The 27,050-nt window shown below is 40.8% G+C and overlaps 1 protein-coding gene across 3 annotated transcripts in view; it reads right to left on the reverse strand.

The window, feature by feature from the left end:
• Window positions 1-21,274, reverse strand: part of TLL1 (tolloid like 1) — a 126,613-nt gene extending 105,339 nt beyond the window's left edge. For 2 of the 3 annotated variants that reach the window (XM_068137138.1, XM_068137139.1), the window contains exon 1: window positions 21,012-21,274. In XM_068137138.1, the coding sequence (XP_067993239.1) occupies window positions 21,012-21,168 (157 nt within the window). In that variant the 5' untranslated portion in view covers window positions 21,169-21,274. The remainder of the gene's footprint in view (window positions 1-21,011) is intronic. The other variant, XM_068137141.1, reaches the window with a different exon arrangement.
• Between the last annotated feature and the right edge of the window lie 5,776 nt (window positions 21,275-27,050).

Genomic DNA, 27,050 nt, shown 5'->3' on the forward strand with positions numbered 1-27,050 from the left:
TGGGCAGTAAGAAATGAAAGTTGTAAAATTTCTTCTCCATGGATTTTGTCTGCCATGATCACTATTCCTGGAAACACCCTGAACAGCTAATTTGCTAGTATGTGTTAGTAAATAAAATCTTTTTAAGTAGGAAAGATTATTTTTTTAGGTTTCCTAGACTTTCTCTCCAGTAGAGGCAGCTGCCTACTCCATTCTAATTATTTTAATGACCAATGGAAAACACTTTTGTATTCATGGCTATTTTTGAAAGTGAAATTTTATCTTCTGCATCAGATTCTGCTGTACATTTCACTAGTTCACGTAACAGATAGAAAAGATCCAAAAGTCCTAGCGGACTATAAGAAATGGTTGTTTGAATGGAAAACAAAGGCTTGTTTGGATGGCATGCTTCTTTTAATAAAAAAGAGATTTTTAATTTTTTGGCTTATTAAGTAATTTTGTTTAATAATCTTTTTCACTATTAAAGTCGTTAAATTGTCATTGTCATCATTCTGTATGACCACAAAACCTGAACAAACAAACACTAACTCAATGGAAATCTGTCATAAACATCAGTGCTAAGCAGACACTGGACTATTTCCCCCTCCCCCCCCTATAATTAAGTACATTCTCAGTATGTCAAAATCTTTTATCTGCTCTTGTAATGTACAAATATTGGAAAGCACTAAATGAACCAATTCATTATGCACCTATTTGCTACTAAGGTTCTTCCTCCTTCTTCAGTTACTTCACCTTCTGAATCCTCCAGTTACGCTGTCTCCTACAAGTAATGAATGTATGGTTTTAACTATGACATAACACCTTTCACTAGCAAGATGATGAGGAAAAATCTGATTGTGCTTTCTGTAAAATTCACAAATAAGAGGTAGAAAAAAAAAAGTGAAATGAAAAACAGATTTGAAAGTGATACACATATGTGAACTCACAGTCATTTATATATGTGATTTCATGGATTTTTTTCTTTTTTTATACATGATGCACTGTGCTAGTTAACAGCTTAATCAGCTGAGAGCAAATGATTATTCAGCATCAATAACCCTTATTATGAGTTGTGAATTTTAAAAAAATAATAATTTTAAAGTGTTTCAAGTAACAGGATGAGTGTGAAATTACTGAAAAATTAACAAAATCAATTAAAGCTTTTTAATAAGTGTAATTTCCAGTGCGTTCATAAGCACTTCATATGTTTTGTTCAACAAATAAAAGGACTTCAATTTGAAAAGTTCATCAGATAAAAAAAAAACAATTCTTTTCCCCAGTCCTTGTGACATATCTCATTTGACAGATCTGTTGCTTTGAGGGGTTTTTAAGTAAAGTGTACAACTGTATGTTAAATTACTGGACACCTGTGAGGGAGGAACAACAAAGGAATACTCAAAGCCGCCAGGAATTGCCACATTCTCCATTTTAGCTAAGAGATGAACTACTAAAATATTCTGAGATGTAGAATAACACCTGCATCCAACCCCATACTCACAGAAAAATTAGTGAGCTTTTCACTTACTCGCAATTATTGATGCTGAATTGGGGTCTGAAAAGAAGCTGCAGAATAAAAGAGCAGATGGAAACCCCAGAAGAGCAGATGAAGATCTGCCAAGAGTGACTGAGGTGAAACAGAGCCAAATATTTTTATCAGCTCCTAAAACAAGACATTCTTGGTAGTGAGATCAGAAGCTGAGCAATCACACCAAATTATGTTTCAACCTGAGTTGAAAATTTGAATTTTGTTCTTCCAGCCAGTGTAAACAAGAAAATAAAACAATAGGATCATAGGAACTTTCTAAACATATCCAACAAAACCAGGGACAACCTTGTAGCTTACAAGCTTTGGAAGTCTACTACAAAAACAAACAAGCAAACAAAACCAAACAAACAAATGAAACAGTAATTGAATATAAAGGGGAGATGCCACACAGCAATTTTGTTTCATGGAGATAAGTGTAGCTTGTGAGATGAAAGTTATTTATCTGTTATTGTTTTATGGAGTGCTTGTGGTCCTGATGGAAGGCAAAGGTCAAATCTCCACTAAAGCGATCTTAGCTGATTATTCAGAAGTCAGGGTTCGTGTTTTTATTGCTGTGGTTTCTATTAGCAAGCCTGTGTCTTGGATGAACTGCAAGGTGATGCCCAGCTCCAGACTAATGGTGCACAATAGCCTGATTCCATGAGGTGCACTCCTGGGAAAGATATCTGTGACAGCCTGAGAGGGCAGTAAAAGCTTTTAAGTAAAAGCTTTCAGCAATGAGTGTGCCTGACCAGAGGGGAAGTCTCACCAAATTTCCATTTACAAAATGATGAAATAATAAAAGACTGAATTCTGACAATTTCCCCGTGAAATATGAAGAGACAGAAATCCTGGGATTCATTAAAGAAATCTAATGAATATTTTAGCAGGCAGATCTAAAAAGGCTCTGTACTCAGACAAAGAGATTTTTTTAAAGAAGCCAACAACGGACCTATATATTGCCCCATCTGGGAATAAGGAGAAAGTGAGGAACAATAACAGTTCCTCTTAAACCTCAAACTATCTAAAAAAGTGATCAAACTGTTAGGAAGGACCTGCCCATGTTAGAGTAAGGCATTTGTCAGAGACAAAACATGTCCCAGACAGTGAAAAATAAGGATCAGCTGTGTTGGGGACCATTTAATTAGGCTATAATAAATTTTAGTTTCTCTAGGAATCACCCTACAACTGAACAGCAAAAGCATCAGGGTTTTTTATCCCCCGGTCTCTATCCAGTTCTTGGCTCTCCCAATGTGTTGCTGAGTCCTTATTGCTCTCTCTGTGCCCAAGTGTGGAGTCTGAACAACACTAACTCTCTTCTCATGATGCCAAACATTTAGAGTCTCCCACAAGCCTCAGCTCCACAGTGCTTTCTTCTCCATCCTAATCACTGTTTATCACAGAATCAGAGTCCCCAGAGATCAACCATTTGCACTGGGTGCTGCACAGGCAGCACAGGCGTTTTGCTCGCTGCTGTTGACAGCCAAGAGCCATGTGGCCAGATCGAAGGGTAAGACCCCAGATGACAGATATGACACAGAAACAACCAGCTGTTACACTGGTTTATGCTACATAGCAACTGGAAATGTTTTCTTAGCCATATACAGAAGGTGCAACTGGTGAGGATGATTTCTGGGCAGCCCAAAGTGAATATTTAATACCTGAGTGCACACAAGAGTTTGCTGAAAGGGATCTTGATTACGTGGTTGTTTGCCACTTTAAATCATAAGCAAAAGAGGCTGTCTTTTATACCAAAACAGTTAAAGAACCTGTCCTTCATAAAGTGTACAAAATGTAAGCAGTGTGATTAGACAAATAGAACATAGTGAATACAGGTATTAAACAGATAAATAATACAATGATACGCAACGTTGGTAAAGCCTAATAGGCCAGACATCGCTTACACAGATCAAAGCTAAACACCTGATCATGGACCCAAATACCTGCTTCAAAAGTAAGGACAAAACTAATCATAGAATTTGCCCTGTTTGTTCATACATTAATCAGAATTTGTTAGCTTGGTTTTACTTCTAAAAAGGTAATCCGTATTTAACTGCAAAAATTCATTTAGCTCCCAAGATGTAAGAAGAGCTCCTCTTACCTAAAAATATAAATACACGGAACAAAAAAAAATTCCACAGTCAAAGATCTTGGAAGGAGCATAGTCCTTGCCACGTGATAAAGCATTATTAAACTTGTAATTCTCTATCAGTTACCAAGTTAGATAAAAATGGATTGCTACTAGAGCAATTGACAATATATTACACTTGTGTAGCAAACCTAGCCCTTAGGTAAAATCACAGGCAGATTTCAATTGAAAACAACAGAAATTCCCTGGCCTTATAATGAAGATGAATCTTCATTTCATTGGGGGTGCTGGTGGACAAAAAGCTCAACATGAGCTCTCAATGTGCACTTGCAGCCTGCAAAGCCAATCAGATCCTGGGCTGCATCAGGAGAAGTGTGGCTAGCAGGTCGAGGGAGGTGATCCTCCCCCTCTACTCAGCCCTGGTGAGACCCCACCTGGAGTACTGTGTCCAGTTCTGGAGCCCCTATTACAAGAGGGATGTGGAGGTGCTGGAGCGTGTCCAGACAAGGGCCACAAGGATGATCAGAGGGCTGGATCACCTCTCCTATGAGGACAGACTGAAGGAGTTGGGGCTGTACAGTCTGCAGAAGAGAAGGCTCCGAGGTGACCTAATTGTGGCCTTCCAGTATCTGAAGAGGGCCTACAGGAAGGCTGGGGAGGGACTTCTCAGGATCTCAGGTAGTGATAGGACTAGGGGGAATGGAATGAAGCTGGAGGTGGGGAGATTCAGGCTGGATGTGAGGAGGAGGTTCTTCACCATGAGAGTGGTGAAGCCCTGGAATGTGTTGTCCAGGGAGGTGGTCGAGGCCCCGTCCCTGGGGGTGTTTAAGCCCAGGCTGGATGAGGCTCTGTCCAGCCTGATCTAGTGTGGGGTGTCCCTGCCCATGGCAGGGGGGTTGGAACTAGCTGATCCTTGTGGTCCCTTCCAACCCTGAATGATACTATGATACTATGAATTTGACCCTTTCTCTAAAGGCTGTTCTTGCTTCCACAAGAAGTAAAGCATGAATAACATAGGTTTGTGCACCTGCACTGAACATACTTGAAGGCAATGTTTTGTGTGCTATCCAATCACTTGTTTTCACTTAGTAGAAGTGTATCTTCATGTCTACTACAAAAAGCATAATTATTCTTCCCCAAGCAGTTTTTTAATTAAATCATACACTACGAGTTCTCAATGTTACTTTGTAGTGTCTAATTGTAGGATAAACAAAACCTGAACAGAAATATTTGAGTCTGTTATGTTCAATTGCTCAAATTTACTGTCCAATGATACAAGTATCCTTAAAATTCAGTTACTGCATAACTCATTCTCACACACACTTCTAAAAATACACACATTTGTGTTATATACGAAAATGCGTTTACACTGCCTTGTGCACCATTTAATGTTTCTTCTCCCTGGAGTTCAAAAAAAACCCCAAACTCTTATAAAGGAGGTATATTCTTCTTTTCATTTACTGTGTGGAACTACATGACCTGAAATTCTTACATGCAGACACTGACGATACAGCCATATTAGTAACACGCATCAACATTTCTCCACTGTATGGGCTAAAATCTTACTTTTTCATGCCATGTCCACAAAGAATGAGAAACAGTCAGTGGCATCTCACCAGCAACCCTCTGAGAATTGCAGATAGGCAGAAGACTCTCTACTCTTTCCTCTGAACCAGGAGGAAGTATGGGAAAGGACAGCTAAGAGAGAATTGACCATTAAAGGCCATCAGAAAGGGTAAAGCAGTATTGCTGTTGAGGGGGAGCAATGGAAATGAATGAGATCTCCCAACTTTCAAAATTAGGACCTTAATACAAAAAAACTGCAATAAAAACAGTAGCCTCTACCAATCTCCTGTAGCAAACACTTCAAAAATGCCATCCACCCTTCCGGCCCCTTTACCAAGGCTCAAAATACACAGGTATCAACATGGGGAGCACTGCTTGTCAGCCAAGGGGAGCTCCTGTCAGGAACTGCTTAGATGCCCTTGAAAATGAGACTGAAGACAGAGCAAAGCACCAGATGACAAGATAGGCATAACTCAGCAGTCTCACATCACAGAAATCAACATTAAAATTCATGAGAGAAACAACCAAGGGAATAAAACCAATCCACAAGACAAGCTATCAATACTTTTTTGTACACCAATGCTGTTAAGTCTTTTCTCAACTCATTTCCATGTATTCCCAAAACTTCCAGTTGGACAGCTGCTGGAGAATGACACATACAGAATAACGATGACCTTTGAAAGATGACACATTCAGAACACTAACGATGGGAAGCCCTTCCCATTTGCAAAGAATTAAGAACATTTTTCCTCTAGGATGCATATGGGAAAATAAGCCACAATCTATTAAATACAGTCTTAATATCTCTTCTGTTATAGAGAAAGGCTATTGGGAAATGGTGCACATTTTGCCAAGTTTCCTTTGAGTCAGCTGTGAGTTTCTTACTTGCCAAAGTTAGTTAAAAGAGAAAGTGTAGAAACTCATAGTAACAACTGAACCCAAAGTTTGGTGACATGGATTTCACTTAAATTGGAGCTAAGACAGAATTCTAAACATTTTGAGTTTTAATATGTATGACAGAACAAATGTACAAATAGACCCCCAAAAATTAAAATCCTTTTCTGTACACAGAAGACAACAGATGCATCATCTACTAAACCAGCAGTTAATAGGATGCCTGTGAATTATGTTTCATTCTTTCTTAAAAGGCATACAAAAAACTTTTATTACCCTGTTTTTGTATTCTACAATAAAGCTCTATTTAGAACTTCAATACTAATTCACAGAACAGTAGGGTTTTGACGTGACCTCTGGAGATCATCTAATCCAGCCCCCATGTTAACACAGATGCGGCCAGATCAGGTTGCACAGGAGCTCACCCAGGCAGGTTTTGAAAGTCTCCAGAGAAGGAGACTCCACAGCCTCTCTGGGCAGCCTATTCCAGTGGTCTGAAATCCTCAAAAGGCAGAATTTTTTCTTAAGCTCAAGTGAAACTTTCTCTGTTCTAGATTGCAACTATTTTCCTTATCCTATACCTGGCACCACTGAAAAAAGCCAAGCCCTATCCTCATGACCTCCACTCTTTAGATATTTATATACATCTGCAAGATCTCCTCTCAATCGTCTCTTTTCCAGGCTAAAGACCCCCATGTCTCTCAGCCTCTCCTCATAACAGATATGCTTCAGTTCCTTAATCATATTCATGGCCCTCCACTGGATGATAGTCCAGGCCCTGTCTCTCTTGGACTGGGGTAAACTTAGAGTAGGAAGAAAAAAAAAAAAAAGCCAGAAAATTAGTTATTTAAATTAATGCATATCCAGAAGTATTTTTAAGCAATTCTTTCATACTTCTTGTAAGGCATGCTGTACTGTTTTCACTGCAGTAAAATCATTTACCTGACAAGAAAACTATCATACTTCAGGTCTTTAACATCCCTTAATTCTCATGGAAGTTTACAGTAAGAAATATCTCTATCTTTAAAAAATAATTACATTTTTTTTAAAAAACTCAAAATGTACAAAGGACACCTATAGCATTATGGCATTGTTGAGAAGGTTGGCTCTGCCATGCTACCATAGGCTAAATTTTGCTCCAGTGGCCCCTAGGAACTGCAGCAAATACCCTCCAGACTCAGGAGGGAGCTGCAGAATTGATTTCTGAAGACAATGTGGCATGCAGCCAAAGGAGTCATTTAGCAGAGTTTTTGGCCAAGCAGGAAAGTGTTGCATTTCTTCTGCCATTTATTGAGACTCATGAGGAAACTGAGACAGGAAGTCAGGCTTCCAGATAATAGGAGTGTTCCTAATGATGTCCTTTGGCTCACAGCACAGAACAGTTCCTCTATACTCACCCTTGCTGTTACAACATCTCTCTATACAATTTCCCACTAGAAGAGGAACAAGAACAAAAGCTGTTTAAATGAGTTTTCCTTTGTATCCAATTCAAATACCCCAGTCAAATTGCACAGATTATCTGCTTCTGTACTGTCTATGAACAGCAACTACTTGTTGTTATTTTTTTAAACAGCTATTTATGCTTCAAAATTAGTCTAGCACAATGCCACTTCGGAAGGATCCTTGCATTGCAATGTCTACATGTATATTTTAAAACATCACAAAATACAAAAAAGTAATTTACACCTTAATTACCTGGTTACCTCTTGCCTCTATCGTAACAGACTGTTGAAAAGACATGCCTCCAGTAAGACTTAGTAAAGTGGCCCTAAGTACAATGTTTCCTCAGGTTCAAATTCTGACCTTATTAAGGTAGATGTCCTCATGCCATTCATTCTGCCTTCTATGTTGCAGCACATAAACATACTGCATTTACTATTCCTGCATCAATGTGCCAGGACACACAAACCAAATAAAAAGATGACACTACTTCATCATCAAGGGAGAAAACACCACCACACACCAAAAAAAAACCAACACAAAAGCCACCTGATTGGTTGCTGTGAGTGCCTGATCCAATGCAGTCCACGTTGCTGCCCATGTAACACAATCCAGGACCAGTAACACATCATTAATGCAGGCTCTTCCACATCCCACCTAAGGGATCCGCTGTATAACATATCAGGGTGAGGCAGTGTTACTATAGCTGCAATGGCTCAAAGAGATGAAACACAAAGTTTGCAAGGAAGGTAACTATCTTTTCTTAGACCAATCTTACAGAAAGAAGTCTAGCAACCTTTTGGACACACAAGCTTTTAAGCCATGGTATTTTATCAGACATATGAACCACAGAACAATTCACAACAGCATGTGATAGCAAAACCAAAAAATCTGTGCACCCATATTGAACTGAATGGCATGTCAGAACAAAATACCAGTAAGAATTTTGGTATGTATATCATTTTAATTAAAAGTTGGCGCCTTAGCAGCAGATGAATATAGTGAGCAGTCTGATCTGCAATTAAAACACACTCGCAAAAGTTTCTGATGGAAATTGCCTATCTACAGCTGCAGAGGGCTCATCCCTAGATTATTCATCTCTAGTTTGTATCTCAGTTTTTACCCAGTTACCTGGCTCCCCTGGCAAATAACACATGCAGCACATTGTGATGTCAGTTTATTCTCTATGACTTCTCAAAGCACCCATCCAACCCTAAACACAAATGCCTGCAACTCTTCAGACAACAAACATGAAGGAAAACTGAATCAAAAACTGATTATGAGAGGAAAAGAAGGAAAGGTGCAGTGTATGTTCTGCAATGCCCTAGGGAGCTAGGAGTCCTGCAACTGCAGGACTCCTTTCCAGTGGTTAGCCAGCTCTAGAAAGGGTTTTCCTTGATACCAGAACAGCTATAAAGAAATAGAAGGCATAAGAATTTACTAGAACATAAGAATGGAGATGCTGTCTTTTTAACACATGCAAGTTGATTTCCTTGACAATTTCTGTGATACAACATCTACTTGTTGGAAGCAAAGGATAACAATGCCAGCAAATTCTGTAACTAAAGCCAAGTAAAGAACTTTAGAGCCTCAAACAAGAATCATCAGTCAAATGTAGACTCATTTATCTTCTGTTTTCATTCAGACCATCACTAAATTACAGAATCACATGATATATCTGGTTGGAAGAGATGTCAAAAATCATCCAGTCCAACCTTTGACCCAGCACTGAAGGGTCAACACTAAACCACGTCCCTAAGCACCAGGTCCACACACCTCTTGAACAATCCCAGGGATGGTGACTCCACTGCTGCCCTGGGTGGACCATTCCAACGTTTGACAATCCTTCCAGTGAGGAAATATTTTCTAATACCCAGCCTAAACCTCCCCTGGTGCAGCTGGTAACCATTTCCTCTAGTTCTGTCACTTGCCATCAAGTAGAAGAGGCCGGCTGCCTCCTCGCACCAACCTCCCTTCAGGTAGTTGTAGAGAGCAATAAGGTCTGCCCTCAGCCTCCTCTTCCCTAGACTGAATGACTGCAGCACCCTCAGACCGCAGCACCCTCCTCATTGGTCATGTGCTCCAGGCTCAACACACTGAAGAAACATCAGAAAAAAAATGGAAGTCTGTGAAACACAAAAGTAACATACTATGTGGTTGAATGCTGAGTTAGGCTATGTCATAGTTAGGTCGATACTGCGACCTATAGTTTATGCAATCTCAACTGTATCAAGCTTGGGGGAAAAAGGCAGGAAACACACTTTCTGATCTTGTTCTGTTTTACCATTTTATTTCAATAAACAGAGATATTAGTACATCTGTTCCTCTTAATTTTCTACAACTTTTTAGCTTCTAGCAGCCTCTGGGACAGGAAATACTTTAACGTAGGGGTACTGTAAATTACTGAAGAGGCTTTCAGTGCTTGTCATACCAATAGTACATGATTTGATGATATTATTACAAGTTACATTGACACACCAATAGTAGATGATTTGATATTATTACAAGTTACATTGACACTAGCTTCACATGACTGCTATATTTTATAAAAAATGGCTTATTACCTTTGACTTCACATTTCACAAAAATCACACACAGAACTGTATATACAACCGCAAACATCATATTCATCAGCATCTTCAACCATTTATCAGATTGAACAGTATTCAGCTATGACAAGAAGAAACCTCTCTCTAAAGGCTGAGAAATTATTGCAGTAACCTAAATCTAGTCTTATCCCGAGGCTTCCCATCAGAGGAAGAAAAAAAAAACATTTAAAAAAATAATAATAATAAATCAGACACTCTTGCAAGCTGCTGGAATTTCTTCCACATCACAGACCAGCAAGAAAGAACCTGCAAACACAAGGTCACAGAATGCAAGACTTCACAATACTGATGACAACTACAGACACTGGAGTAAAAATCTGACTGCTTTCATAAATGTGCCTACAAAGCATCTGAGCACATGGATACGAGTCAGCCATAGCCCAAGCACAGGGGAACAAATTAGTCAGCTCTGCACTTTATTAGATATTCACCTACAAATATTATCTTCAAAGTAATTGCAAACATTCTCACTGAGTTAAACAGCCTCTGGATCAGGTTTAACACACAGATTAATGTGGTGTTCCCCAGTGTAGGAAAACAAAATAAAGCAAAAAAAATAGGTACCCACATGATATGTACGTGCAACTTTAAAGATCTTGTGTCTATGCTTCTACACACGCCTATGCTTCAATTATACTTTCTTAGGTATCAGTTGAGCATATGCACACGTGTTTAAAGATAAGCATGCATACAACTGCTCCACTGGGCCCATCATGAGAATCCACATACATTAGGTAAATGCAGTTTTCTTCTTGCGTGCTTGCATATATTGATTTTCATAAATGCAATTGACCAAAGCATTTAAAGTCATAGTGGGCTTTGAAATTTATTTACTTCCCAAAATGACCTAATTACATTTATCTTTCAGGCATGCTACAAGACATGAGTTTTTGAAATAGAGTTTAGAGGGATGAGGAACAAAGGAACTGCAACAGACATGATCTAGTGAGGTCCTGTCTCTATCAGCAGTCAGCACGAGTTGCCTCACAGAAAGAATACACAGCAGATATACAAGGATAAACTTGCCACATGTTAGGGCTCATCCTAGTTTCCAACTACTAAGGACAGACTTGAACTCTGAAACCTGAGGTACAATATCCACTTGAAAATGTTATCATTACTTATTATCAGAGCTCCAGATGCCCCTGCTATTTATGTAAATGTCATACCATATATCTAAGTATTGCCTTAGTGGAATTCCTTAGCAGACTTCAATCAAAAAAAAGAAGTTGTATAAACCCTCCATGTATCTCCTTGTCTCTACTAAATTTGCCAGTTCAGAATTTAACAGACTAACAGGAGTAAAAAATTAACCTTTTTTCATCTTCTCTTGTTTGTACATGTTTATCAAGTCCCTACTCTTTTATTTTCTAAGTTGAACAACTTTTTACCTGTTCTCCAGGGTTTTCCAATAATCTAACCTTCATGGGACAAATCAGTTATCTGCATGAATCTGGTTCCTTAAGTTATTTATAGGTTTGTTTGTTTGTTTTGTCTGAGGGTTTGTTATGTGTTTGGGTGGGGTTATTTAGTATTTTCTTTTCCAGGCATAAAAGATTAACCTATGTTAGTTTTCAGAACATAATGCTATTACAGCATATCAAGAATAACACAACGAAGATTCCAGAACTTAGTTCTGAATCAATCATCTTGAATAGTTGCATAGATAAAGACTGCGAAGTTCATATGATGACAAAAAGATGGAATGATGGACAAGAAATTGGGATGAAGATCACAAGAAGATGGGTAACATGCCTTCATCTTAGTCAGAACAGTGCAAAGCAGACTGCCCAAACAGCAAATACTTCATTTATCAATCTGCCTATAAGCAATAAACAATTACAAGTACAGAAACGGCTGTCAAGTAAAGGAGTTTGACCTACCTGCAAATAAAACTGAAGGAAGAGCACAATTCTAAGAGTAATGTTGAGTAAGAAGGAAAAAACGGCAAGTACAAGTAAAAATTAAGATGTATACAAATTTGTTAGAAATATAAGGACATTTTAGCAGATGGAGAAACTGGGCAGTTCATCGTCACGTTCTCACACCCGCAGAGTTGTTCTAAACTACTCTTCATGAAAGCAAATATAAACAGCTGTTGCAAGTAACCTGTTTAACTAAATCTTGATATTATGTAAGAACCATCTGAAATTATTTGCTTTACTTATCTGAGCACATACTCTGGAAACAGAAGCTCTGTCTCTTTGCCACTCTGCTTAGAATCAGTTTGCCTTATTCAAAATTCTTCGTACTTTTTTCAGCAAGTGGAAATGTGTTGAAGATCTTTAGTGACACAATATTCATGACAGCAAGAATGTAACTAACTAGCACCTATTAAAAATGTTGGACACCAATAAAATTAATTCATGTTTGTTTTAATAGAGTTATTACTGGGAATATGCTTAACTCTTGCTACCAGCCGGAGAATAATGCACAGCTCTTTAGATACATCCCTCACAGTTGAAATCTGTGTGCTCTTACTTCTGAGAGCTGACATCTAAACTCCACCACGCAGTTTACAATATCCAAGCAGCACAACGTGGCTCAAGAGGTACTGATAGTGTATCTGTCACTCAGTGTCTGTAGGACAAGGGATGAAATTCATCAGGACAGCAAGACAGATAATTCCTAAATTCAGATTTAAATTCACTGAAAATAAATTTTAAAATAGACACCCTTAATTTTCATTTTTGTGTCTTGTCTTTATTGATTATTTCCTGATGAAATAAAGTTCCAATACTTACTATAATATTCAAAATTTGGTATTTTGTCAGTGACATATGAGCATACCAACCCGAAAAACTTCAGAAAGTCTGAATCCTGACAACATGTGCCATTAAACTAACAGTGTCATTCCTGACACAGTTGACTATATTTTGCACCAAGTGGGTGAGCAGCATCAACTTTTAAAGCATGTTTTATGACTATTTCAAAATTAAACCACAAAATTTCATCAAAATTATAATTTCAAGTGTTTCAGGTAACAAAAACTGTTGCTAAAAATGCTTATATATTCTAAGTTACTAAAAGTGTACTTCAGAGCAGGCATGTTTTTCTGCAATATAATTTATACTCATCAAAATTAATAAGAAAATTTAAAAATATATTCCTAACCAATTACTGATATACTTTATCTCAATAAAGTATCACAGTATATTGGAGGTTGAAAGGGACCTCAAGAGATTATCGGGTCCAACCCTCCTGCCACAGCAGGATCATTTAGGGTAGTCCACACAGGAATGCATCCAGGTGGGTTTTGAAAGTCTCCAGAGAAGGAGACTCCACAACCTCCCTGGGCAGCCTGTTCCAGTGCTCCATTACCCTCACTGTAAAGAAGTTTCTCCTCATGTTGAGGTGAAACCTTCTATGTACAAGTTTGAACCCATTGTTTCTTGTCTTATTACCTGCACCACCAAAAAGAGCTTGGCCCCCTCCATTTGACACCCACCCTTTAAATATTTATACACATTGATCAGATCTCCTCTCAGTCTTCTCAAGACTAAATAGCCTCAGGGATCCCAGTCTTTCTTCATAGGGGAGATGCTCAAGCCCCTTAATCATCCTCATGGCTCTCCATTGGATTCTTTGCTACACATAGCAAAGAAGCTGGTTAAAGACACACTACATATCCTATTAGGTACAATGTTTCACAAATCTCAGGAAAAAAAAAATATGTTATTTTACAACAAAATGAGGGGTTTGGTTGTTTGGTCTCTTTTAAATATTGAAGAGAAAACTCAAAAATCTATATTCTGGTGCATTATTGCTCTGTAAGAACCATCTTTATGCTCAAATAGTCTCAAACATTTGATGCTCACTGATTTACAGTCACTGAAAATTTATATTTGCAGATTAGTAGTCAGGTAAAAATCCCCATAAAAGTTATATGAGAACATCTGAGTAGGAACTGATTCAAAAGCAGTCTGCAAGAGCAACAAATAACATGGGTTGCACGTCTGTTCAAGGTCACACAGAGACACTACATATGTTCATGGCACAGCCTCCACCTTCACACTCCCTAGCTCGACCTGCTGTTACATTACTATTTATACAGGTTTTAGACTAAGTACTCCTAGTAATCTTACTTCTATTGTTTAGCATGGACAGTCTTCAGACCAGATCTCGATATTTAGATGAGTCCAGCAGAGACAGAAGGTTCATGTATGTGTTCTGTACAAATATTTATAGCTGGATAATTCAGGGTTTGACACACAGTGTTTAACAGATCACCAGCAGCCCACTAAGCACTCCAGCACGAGGCCTCCAGAGAACATGATGGTCATGCACAGCCTACCCATTCTTCTCCTCCTCCTCATTTCCAGCTGTGGGCATATGTGCCCATTTTCTCTGTTACAGAACTATCAAAGGACTAGAGGAAATACGTCTGGGGTAATAACTGCTAACTGTAAGCAGGAGAAGAATTTGCCAAGGGGAAGAAACAGAAAAAGAGTCAAGGTCTAGTTAGGCAGCACAAGAAGGGCCTCAAAAGCCAGTAGAAAGTGTATTCAGTGGAGAAGGGGAATTCAGAAGCAAGGAAACTTGTCATAAGAATAACGAAAGAGATGACAGTGAAAGAAGCAGAAAGAAGATGAGCAGCAGACACAAAGAATTAATATGCATTGAAACACACTAACAGATTAGCCATTAGCACTTTCTTAGCCAAGAAAAATATCCTGAGACGACTAAAAATATCCAGACTATTCTAGTCACACTTTCAGTTGCTAGAGCTCTGAAGGGATGTAGTAGGGAGGTGGACAGAGGTTGTTTAGGGTCAAGAATGGAAAGAATAAAGTGCATTCAAAAATTCTTATAACAGAATATATAGATCCTAAGGAGGCTGGAAAAAAAAAGGAGTCCAGGCAATACAGAACAATACTGTCCATCCAATTGAAAATTTTGAAAGCCCAAAGGTTAGTTTTGCTCCAGAACAGTCTTCCCTTCAAGACTTTTTGTGGGAGTTTTCTGGAGTTTTGTTGTTTTGGTTGGTTGTGTTTGGGTTTTTATTGTTGTTTGGGGTTTTTTGTTGTTGTTGTTGCTTTTTTGTTTGTTTGTTTCTAAAAAAAAAAAAAAAAAATGTTCTACAAGCCTACCATTTTTCATGCATCTAAAGCCAGGCCATAAAATCCTATTTTAATTTAAAGACATACGCACATTGTCTAAATAAAGAACAGAGATTTCTCCCCTTGGTTAGTTTGTTCACTGTTATAAAATTTTGAGTACTGCAATGCAACTAGGATGAAAAATAAAACAAAAGTCTCTTTCGATGAAGTCCCCTGTGCCTGTGAAAACCAGAAGCTGATTCTTCAATTTTACAACCCTTCTGTCAATACTACACACCACAGACGTGACCATTTCTCTCCAAGAAGTAGTGAATGGAATTATGTCATAAGCCTATCAACCCTGTTTTCCAGAGGGGCAATAAGAATGACATAAGGCAGACATCCAGGTGTGGTGAATGTTTCTGAGCTTGCCTAAGGGACCTGATTTCAAGCTCAATTATATTTGTCAATTAGGGGTAGTTTTGCAGTGATGTAATACCGCTCCTTGCAGGTCACTTGTTTGACACACCGGAAATATATTCAGAAACAGAGTGCTATGGAAAGTGGTCTGGACATTAAATTGAGCCTTTAGTATAGAAGGGTATTCAAAAAGTTAGAACATCAAATATACTCATTTCACAGTGTTTTCCCAGTTTCACTACTGAATTAGTCTTTTCAGTGAAGATGAGGAAAAGAATTTTATGTTCACACAAATTTCCTTCAAATTTGTTGAAAAAATACCAAACAAAGAGCATCACAGATAAAGTAATGGTGAAGGATTCTGAAAAAGAAAAGTTACTTTAAAACTGAATTTTTCAGTAGTCTGATTTATCCTGTAAGTTTATCCACAGCACGATGGAGGCCATTTGGGACCAACTACTCAAAAACTTGTGTCTGTTTCAGCTGCCTACACTATGCATTTACTACATGAATAGTCACAGTTCTGCCCATCTGGCAAGTGATATTAGTAGTACAATCTCTATATGAATACCAACTGCACAATATATCTTCTAGAATGCAATGCACAGCTGAAATATGAAGATGAAAGATCTCAATCATCTAAATTATGCAAGAGATTCAAAATGTTTAATCAGAGGTTTTAAGAATTTTCCTGTTACCAGAAGGTGCAATTAGCATGCTTACAGATGAAAACATGTCCCAGAAGAAAACAACACACAACCCAAAACAACCTAGCAGTATAGAAGGCTGCTCGTACAACATTAATAAACAAAAGTTGGGTTACAGATGACAGTGACTAATTATACTCAACATTAAGCATCAACTTTTCTTGTTCAGATACTTTATAAATTTCTTGTTCAGATACCTTATAAATAAAATACATAACTAAGTTTGAAATACTAATATTCCTGTTACACACAAGCCAAACACTTTTTATTACTTATAAAGGTTCAAAGAAACCAAATGATTTCCTTATATTTTCACAGGAGTAGGAAATGGACACTAAGGAGAGTCTTTCTTACTTTTCCCTTACTCTCAAGAAGGCACATATACATAGTCAAAAAACTTCAAGCTAACCAACTTCCACATTATGAAGCTATACATCTAATTGTCTTTATGACTATTATTTTGACATTTTTATCTAGCTTAATGGGGGGCTGGGGAGAGAAGTAAAACATGTGAGAAGAAATGCTAGAAGAGACTTACTCAAGGACAGCCAGCTGCTCAGAGGCTGGAACAATCCTCGGTGATGTGAATATGAAACAAAATGAAGACTTACCACCTATCTTCTGCAGTTTACAGTATCTGAACTGGAAGATCACACCAGAGATAGCTCTCTGTTTTGTTTTAAGGAAACAAAGCAAAACCCTTCAAAAAGACTTTAATATCAGCCAAGTGCAGACTATGAATAATTATTACAGAATGGGAAATTCTTTTCCTACCCATCTCACTATGTTTTACAACAGATAACCTTAATACATTACAAGCTGTGGCAAGAATGGAGAAAAAGGGGGGGGGGGGGGGGGGGGGGGGGAAGAAAAAAAAAATATAAATGCAGATGCATGCTGCTATCTGAAAAGCCTGACAACATCCATTTAGATCAATCAATTAGGCAATTACCTTTTTGAGCAATATCTGATTCATAGAAATGCTGAGCTATGTTCTTAGAGTCTTTAAAGCCTGATATTGCAATGAGTATGATATTCCCAGTTTTGCATCTTCTGACAAATTAGATTGTGAAGATGAACTAAGAATGCCTTACACTTGAACTTCACAATGGTAAACACTGAAAGGAACATCCTGTAGAGAGACATGAGAAAATGTCTCAGACACCAGGAGCATGGAAACTGTTACATCACATCACACTGTTACAGAATACCAGGATACGTGTTACAATACTTGTTATAAGAAGTATCATGACCCAAAATTCATATATAGGTTAAAGGTCTGCAGACAAACACAAGATAATCACACAGCTCATCAAGTTCCTCTGCACAATGTCAATAGCTTCCTTATCAACATTCATCTCCTCAACACCATCATAACATTTCTCCAGTCTCTTCTGTTCCCTGGAGCCTGTACTCCAGGGCTTCCAAAGTCTGAACTTTGGAGTTGTTGTATAAAATAGTTGCTGGTTTACATGTAAGTAAAAACACTAGTTCCAGAAACAACTCCTAACCATACTGGGCATCTATCAGACTCACACACTCAGTGCTTCTGGGAATTTTTAAGTCAAAGGACCAGTGTGATTCTAGGCACACTCACTAAAATGATTCCTTTCTTATGAAAATGTTAAAATACACACAGCATGTCCATAAACAATCCCTCAGAATACCTACAAGTAACATCTCAGAGGCTGTCTTGTTTTGTTCCTGTAAAATTTCTCAGGGTCTTCAACAAAAGGAAAGGGACCTACTAAAATAAGATTGATTTAAAGGAGTTAGGACTGTATCTAAAAATTAGAGTTCTCTATATAATGATACCTAACTATAGCTATGAGGCCTATCATGCTTTCTAAGATTGCAAATGTTTTCTCATATGCTCTATAGAATAATAACTAAACAGCAAACACTGCTCACTAGAGAAAAAAAGAACACAAAGAACTTCTAAACTATAGGTGAATCCATCAGAATATTTGGGGCATCTTAGTTGTAGTTGGTTACAAAGCATTTTATTTATTCACTAATTGTGTAAGGCCAAATTATTCTAGCACATCTGTAAAAATAGCATGGAGCTCACTGGAGTTTTTGAAGTACATCAATAGGAAAAGCCCAGGCTGATTCTGAGCATTCTCCTATTTTGCTGTGGCGGAAATTATCGTATATATACACAACCTAACTGTTACCAGCCTGAATAGTTCACCAGCATTTTCACAACCTTAGCTGTACATTCTCTGGGTGCAGTAAAAGCAGGTGTTAATTTTATCTAAGATACAAAGTTTGCATACACTGAACACAATCTCAGCAAGGATTATCTTGCTTTGCCCTATTATCTTATTCATAGTGACGACACATAATTTGAGTGTGAACAACTCGCACCTCTGATTATGAAACCTGGCTTTGTCCTTTTTAGGGCCTTACTGAGGAAACCATCCTAATGACAGGTATTTTTTAAAATCACTCATGGGAGTCCAAAAACCACTCCAGACAGCAAGACCTGAATTAGTGAAAGCATACACTTGAGTTATGCTGGTAAAAGAGGCAGAGCACCCACCATCCCCCATCACCTTTGACCAACTATCAGTAGTTCACAGGCTAAGATTAGATAAGCCTTTAGGAAATGCTTATCAGGAAAACTAATTGAAATATACTGTAGGAAGATCAGTTGCAGTGATACACAGAACTTTATAATTTTGGTTTAAAACAACTGGCATGTGGTACAAACCCAGTGTGCCATAGTGACCTATCTTTTAATTTTTTAAGAACTACAGCACACAAACACACACAAAAAAAGAGAACAGACTCTACTGAATAGAAAATGTCAAAATTATTGCTTTGATGACTACTAAACAACTCTAAACAACTAACTCTTCAGGCATGTACCTGTCTCTTGTCACAGTAGTGTTTCACAACAGCAAGAACTTCCATAAAATATTTTGATGAGCCAACCTTTCCAAATCAATGTTTCTTTTTCCAAACAAAATGATGTCAGAGAAATTTCAACACTGATCATATTGTATGGTCATTTACTATTGTGTTTCTCTCAAACACAACTTTAAAACAGTATCATTCTTATTATTCCCACTATGAAACAATTAAAATAAAACAATGTAGCAAAGAGTACATACACATTTGTCATTATATGATATGATGCAATATAGACAAAAAGAAAAGCACTCAAGTTAACTATGACTAGTTGCTTTTATGCATATATTTGTGAGTACTACTGACTGGGAAAAAACATAATGTTTTGTTTGCAGTTGCTTCTGCTTCTTTTGAACTTGAGCATTCCTCAGTTGTAAGCAAGTAAGACCCAACAATTCACACTTAGGAACAAAATATATTTGTGATTAGAAAAATGTAGTGTCTGCATATTTGGCATGTATGTTCACCACATTCTCCTCAATAAATTAAACAAAACCACACGGACACAGTGAACACCACCTTTGGCTGAACCTGTTTTCAGAATATAACTAATTAATGCAAAAGAGGCTGCTGGAAAACTTGAGCACTTGTTTAATTACAGAGGTGTTGGAAATGGACGACCACTCTTAACAGAGGGGTTTTGGGTTGTTTTGTTTGTTTGGGTTTGGGTTTTTTGTTGGGTTTTTGTGTGGGTGGTGGTTTTGGTTTGGGTTTTTGTTTGTTTGCTTTTGTTTGGGGAGGTGTTTTTGTTTGGGTGTGGGGTTTGATTTGTTTGGGTTTTGGTTAGGGTTTTTTTTTTTTGGGGGGGGGAGGGGGAGAAAGGGCTGAGAAAGCATCACCGAGATACACTTGTCAAATTAAATACCAATGAAGCCAGGTCCCGAGGTCAGTTCTGATTGCTGCTTTCTTTAATTGATGAAGAACTGTACCTGGCATTAAGGAGGCTGAAGTCCTGAAACGGTAAGATAAACGTTCCAGTAACGTGCTCATTGCTCTGTAAGGTGAGAAGAGGCTATAGTTCAGCTCTTCACACAGTTTACAAAGAGGTCGGTCAGGCACAGAGCGAGGAGAGAGCACCACAGCGGCCCCACAGTACAGGCTGCAGAACGTAAAACCTCACCACTCTCCAGCTGGGGTGCAAGAGCCTCACGCGTGGACCAGGGAGGACGGTGCAGCCGCTCCGCAGCCCCTCCTTTCCCGCTCGGGTTGAGCACTTTATAAATACTTACTCGTCGGGCGGCCGTAGCAGAGGACCCGCCCCGGCCGGCCGGCTCCAGGACACCGGCCGGCTCCAGGACACCGTCTGGGGCGACAGGTTGGGACGGAAGGAGGCGAGAGGGAGCCCGCAGGCGCAGGCAGGGCCTCGGAAAGAGCCGCTACCCGTCGGCACCCGCCGCTCCCCTCTCCCGGCGTGTACTGTGGGGGACACGGTCTCGCCTCGAAACCTTTGAGCCTTGCCGAAACGTCCTCTATAACTTCCGCGTCCCCGGCGGCGTCGCGCCGGCCGCGAAGCCAGCGGCTCAGGACGCCGCCGGGGACGCGGAGCGGAGGCGGCCGGTGCAGCCCTGCCCGGCGCCGCGCCCCTCTCCCCAACATCAGCCAGAGGCGCTAGGGAAACGGAAAGTCCCAGAAAAGCGGGTGTCGGGTACCTTCCCCAGGTGAGGGGAGCCGGGCGCAGGTCTCCGGCTCCACTTGCTACTGCTGCCCCGGGAGGGAGCAGGTGAGCCCGGGACTCCCCACTCACGCAGACGGTCGTAAATAAAGCCGAGACAAAGTCACCATCTGGGGAGGGGGCGGGGAGCTGTATTAGACTTGGAAGTCACTTACCGGCTTTGCAAGGATCCTTATAATCTATTGCCTCAGCTTTATCCTCTTCAGTGAAATCGTAAGTGTAGTCATAATCAAGGCCAGAGCAGGAGGAAGGCTTCCCACAGACAGTCCACCCGGCCAGCCATAGTGCCATCCTCCAGCAAAGCATTTTCATCCTCCCTCGGGTTGGAGGCGGTGGGCAGGGTGCAGTGAATTAGGCGACCGGTCAGCTGTCCACGCCGGCTTGGGAAAGATGGGTAAGGGATGGAGCAACCACAGGTTTTGAAGGAGGTTGGAATTCTTGTTTTCTCCACCTGGAGGCTCTTACGAGAGGCGGTGCTCCCTAGGTAGCCTCAGTCAGACGGGTGCAACACAGAGCGAGGACCATAAACGCTGCTGGCCCTCAGCCCGCCACCTCGCCAGGGAGAAAGTCAATGGGTAAGTGGGTGGGCGCAGGGGGTGGACTCAGGCCGGGAGATCCTGTCTGCCAGGGCGTCCCCCTCGCTTCTGTCAAACCCCAGCCAAACTTCCCGCGGAGGAGGAGGCGGCGGCGGCGGCCGCTGCCCACGTCCCGCTCCGCGCCCGGCCTGATCCCCGCTGCGCGCCCGCAGTCCGCCGCGCTGCCGACCCCGGTCCTGCTGCTGCTGCCAGAAGATGGATCCGGGCTGCACATCAGCAAACTACCACGGAGAGAGCGGGAAAGAGAAAGAAAGAAAGAAAGAAAGAAGAAAGGGAGGAAAGAAAGGGGAGCGAGGGGGGGTGGGGTGCACTAGAGCAAACCCCGGAGCACTAGTGATGGGAGGCAGCAGCTATGCTGGCGGGAGCAGTGTCAGATCTTCCTCCCTCCGCACAAACACTTACAATAAGCTCTGCCTTTGGTCTGTCCCCGTCTTCCCCCCCCCCCCCCCCCCCCCCCCCGTCCCCCTTTAACTTACGAAACCTTACAGGCAACTAACACACAGTCGTCAGCATCCTGCTTACTTATTCATACAGTCAGGGTCAGGATCCGGGCTGCTTCTGATCTGCTCCCTTGATAGTCTTATGGAAACACGCGCATTCACTATATGCCTCTATCTCGATATAGCTTTCTCTCTAGATAAGCAGTGCATGACATTTAAACAACAACAAAAGAGTCGAGATCAGATAAAACAATGCGGAGATCGACACCCGGCAGCCAAAGAAAAGCTCGACAGAATGGGTGATGAGGAGGACGATGAGAAAAACTAACTGCAATTTAGGAGACGGGAAAATAAATCACTGGCTGTGTACTCTGCTGCGGCTGCTTTGCAATGTTAGCCCCCTGAGCAGACGAGTGGGGGTTAAGGAGCGAGGGGGAGGGGGGAAGAGAAAAGTTTAAGCGTCCGTAGTTTGTTTAAAACAGAGGAAGGCAATATTAAAGGTCCATTGCTCTCCAGAAGTTCAGCCAAGCAGCTGGAAACCGGTTCCAAAATGAAAGTACGAACAAACAGAGAAAAAAAAAAATTAATGAAGGCAAACACAAAGTAAAATTGCAGCAGGCAGAAGCAGCAGCACTGAGATATTGTAGACGGTCTTTCCTGTTCTCACGTGGATCTCCAGGAAAGTGGTGGAGGTTTATTTTCCCAGCGAAGTTTCCGCGGGTGCCGCCGCCCCGCTCCGCGGTATCCTGCTTCGCTTCGCCCCGCTGCGCTTCAGCGCCTAGGCGCCCCGAGCCGCTGCCGGCTGCCCGGGTCCGGGTTTTGTTTTAAAGCCCGAGAAGGGATCAGCGCGCAAATCCTCATTTCAGCCGATCAACCTGGAATGGGAGGGGGGAGCAGAGAGAGAGGGAGAGGGAGGGAGGAGGGGTGGAGACACGTGCTGCTGGAATAAAATAAGATCAAGCGGGGGGGGGGGGGAATAAAAAATATATATATTTATATATATACACGTATAGGTAGCTAAATCTCTCCCTCGCCTCCTCCTCCCCTCCCCCTCCTCCCCTCCCCCCGAGCTCCCCTCCCCCGACATGGGCAGCCCCAATCCTACAGAAACGCCTGAAACAGTTTCAGACCAAGGTGAGACTTTTCCGTAGCAAACTCTACTCCGCCTCCTCCTTTTACGAGTTTCCATGGAAAAGGGGGGGCGGAGGTAGCGGGGGGGGGGGAGGGGGACACGAGGCGTGGGTAGTGGGTAGCGGGGAGTTTCTCCTGCTTCCATTTCCCTGAATTGTCACATTTAACACGGACTTTTGAGAGGGCTGCCGCGAAGCGGCCGCATCCTTATCTCACGTCCAAGCCCGCACAGGCTCGCTCTCCCCGCAGCACTTCCCTGTCGCAGGGGTGGAAATCCGGAGATAGTCCCTTTCCCCGGCTGGGCCAGGAGCGCAGGCTGAGCCGGCGGCGGGGCGCGCCTCTCCCCGCTGCCTCGGGGCGCAGCGCTCCTGGGCAGCCGCCCTGCGCCCCTACCCTCAGCGGGCACCACGAAACACGGCTCTGCAAACTCCGAGTAGGCGCAGTTTGCCGTCGCCGCTAGCGAGGCTCAGCTGCTCCTAAAACCGAGGGCGGATGGGAAGGGTGGAGAGCGGGGGGGAGGGGAGGGAAGGCAAGGCTAGACAAAAGTGTGCTGCAGCGTGCCCGGAGTCGCTGCGCCTATATCTGCCCTCCTGCAAGAGAGAGGTTAGTGTTCGTTGCTACAGATAGTAGTCTCAGTGATTCATACCATTAAAAGTGCAAAGGTCAGTCAAGACAGAGCTAATATTATCAGCTTAATAACGGAGCATATTAAGGAGACTAGCACCGAATAACATCTGTCTTTGAAGCACCCATGTGTTCCCTGGTTTTGGCATCCAGGTTGTGTCCACGCTATTTGCAACTCAATCTCTTTGCTCCAAAGTTAAAAGCCAAGGAATTACTGTCTGCCATTGAAAGGCCTTTAGTAAGGAATAGCTGTTTACTGTCCCAGAAACTGTTTGCTGCATGTCATAAGGCCTACAAAAAGCACCACATATTAGATCACGGAAAGGCCTGAGAAACTCGTGGCCTTTTTCTTTACCCACTTCCTCAATGTATTTCTGTGACCAACCACACCAGACACTTGGATCTGACTCCAAGTAAGTTATCAGCAAAACCTTCTGTCAATCCATCAGAGAAGTCTTGGGGCTGATGACTACCTTCATTTGCAGTGTCATGGTTTGGTGGGCTGTACTTTGCTAAAGAACCAGTTCGATTCAGTCTGAAATCTAGTGTGTTATATTTCATGTCCACAAAGGAAATAGTTTAATATGCAGTATCATTAGTTGCATGCTTATTTCACACATTTGACATCCCTAATTTGGTTCTGTCATTCTGCTTGGTCATGTTTCATATATACCCACCTTTAAAAAGTTCATTTTCTTTCCTGCACCTAGACACCTTTATCCCTGAAACAACTTCTAATAAGCACACATTTGTAAACAGAGTTTTTAAAACACTGATGTTGCTGATTGCTCTATAATCCCAGAAAAGGAATGCACAGCATACAATCCTTAACATGCCAGTCTCTCCAGTGAAGAGATTATTACAGTCTCTCTCCAGTGGGAGATTAACTCTCCTAGCAAGGTAGGCACTGACATCCAGGTCAGCCTCCAGCCTGGAATCTGTCCATGACCTCAGCACTACCAGCACTAGCAGAGGAGCATCAGCCATTCACAGCCTTAAGGACAGCTGGCCTTGCAGAGCCCTGACTAAAACAGGAAAGAAATTCAGAAACAGTAGAAGGGAATCATACAGAAGTCTGGGCGCCTAAGTGCTGTAACAACTAAATGTGCACAGAGGTCAGGGTAAGAGCTGTTTTCTGCTTGTAATCAAGAGCATCTATACATTTGAATTACTGTTTAAAATAACAGTTGCAGCTCTGCAGAAACTCTTCTGTATCGCTTAGGTATTAATATTCCCACCAGTCACATTAGTAAAAACCTCTCCTTATATTAAGAGAAGTTTTCTTTTTCCTAGTAAAAAAAAATTGGTGTTTCTAAAAATAAAAGCAAAATAAACAAACAAAAATTAATTTTCATGTAAGTAACATGTTAAATATTCAATTTAACTTCTTCCATTATACAAAATTGTGAAACATTTTAAGTACAAAATATTTTTTCTCATCACACATTCATGTCTACCATTCCAAAAAGCTCACAACTCTGATAATCCATCTGACAACACAGTCAATCAAAAAACCATCCTACAGCCGTTTCCAAAGAAACAAACACATAGCCAGGAAGACAGAATGCTTAAGCTGGAAGGAAACCAACCAAAGGAACACAACAGCAACAACTGAACTCTGAGCATTTTCCCTTTTCCCTTAAATTTCCTGGTGTATTTTCTGGGTATATTACAGAGACACAGATAATGGTAAATACAGTTACATTAAAAGTGGTAGTATTTTTCTTTTTCTTTTTTTTTTTAGTCCAGTAAGATGGAGGCTTTTCTGCTCTTCCCACACACACATACACACACATACAACCTCCCACCCCCCCAACTTTCAAAAAAAGGACAAGCATGCAAGAAAGACAGACACAATCACAGGAAAAACAGAATTTAAAAAAGCTGAAATATAGTAGTTCACACCTCCTCCTCATTCTTAGGCTATCTGTCTTCTGCTTAGGCCTCCATCTCATTTGGCAGGTTAGGTGGGTGGACACAATGGGCTTATTCACAAACATCAAGCTCAGCACATGCCTAAAGCTTTGAAGGCTGAAGACCATGGTTCCTTGGGACTGGGACTTGGATATTTTTTCAGGAGACTATCAGTGAAGTTCAGCAGGAGCTGGTTACCTTCCTGGTTTTATCTCCTAATAAATCCATTTCTTGTCTCTGAGATACCTAGAGCATTTCTGAAATAGCTGAAACTATGTTTAAGTAGTTCCCAATTCCTCAAGTTGTTATTCTATAAATACTGAAGCTGAAAGTGCATTGTGGCAAATAGACTGTCTACAGTGACAGACATATGCCCAATCACAAATATATATCATACGGCTATGTAGTTTATATAGTAAACATTTATATAATGGACTATGTAAACTAATATTAAGCTTTAAAGTTAAAAATCAGACACTTGAACTCACCTGTGAAACATTGTATCTCCATTTTCTCCCACATCTACTCATAATGAAAATTGTTCATTGTATGGTCACATACAATTTTTTTTTTTCTACAGACCTCTGTGTTTACTTAGCAAAAAGCTCTTCAATGTTATGTTTTCTGTTTTGTTTTTGAAAGCATGCCCCATGCTTTATGCATTGCACACTTATTCAGACCCTACTCTGCATACAGAGTTATTAATTTCCTCATGGGCTTTTTATGGAGCTTGTTGCTACAGTATTCATGTGTTTTGAAAATACTAATTAGTTTAGTTTCATAATACACCACTCAGATGAGGGGATATTGTGACAGGATATGAATATTACACATGGAAAACAGTTACAGATTGCCTGGTTTGATATCCTGTAGACCTGTTAGGACTTGGCACTATAGCAAACCTTGTCCTTTAAGGCCTCATTCCACTGGCTTCAGCTGCAGCAATTTTACTCACTCACTATCCAGAACTATTTCTAATCAAACCCTGGAGTTTCAAAGCATCTGAAAATGAGAAGCAAATAATTAGCAAGAAGTTAAATGTAAAATACTTGAACCAGATTTATCAAGGAACTCTGTGGCAGAAGTAAGGACTAAAACTCAAATTTTAAGTTGTTCAACTTTCTAAAGACTTTAGACATGATTCCTCTTATCATAATTATTTTTCTTCAGTACTACCTTCAGTTTCTAGAACAAACATGACCAGACTCCTGCCAACAACCACTCTGTCACTGATGACACCCACATAACTCATCCACTTCTGCTCCTCCAGGCAGTACTTGTTAGCAGGAGTAGGTAGTCTCATGTTTGACCTAGCATTTGAAAAGATGTGTCTCTCTTCACCACTGGATTTCACAGTTATTACTGGCAGGAGAGGGACAGCAAATCTTGGGATCCTTTCCAAGCTCTGAGAAAGGGTTTTTAATAGCACACTCCCATCTGCTTGCTTCCCATGTCCGTATTTTGTCTTATCTTGGCTTATTTCTAACCT

This window comes from Melanerpes formicivorus, unplaced genomic scaffold, assembly GCF_026170545.1.
Source record: "Melanerpes formicivorus ecotype bairdi unplaced genomic scaffold, bMelFor1.0.p_v2 SCAF_4, whole genome shotgun sequence".
Classification (NCBI taxonomy): Eukaryota; Metazoa; Chordata; class Aves; order Piciformes; family Picidae; genus Melanerpes; species Melanerpes formicivorus.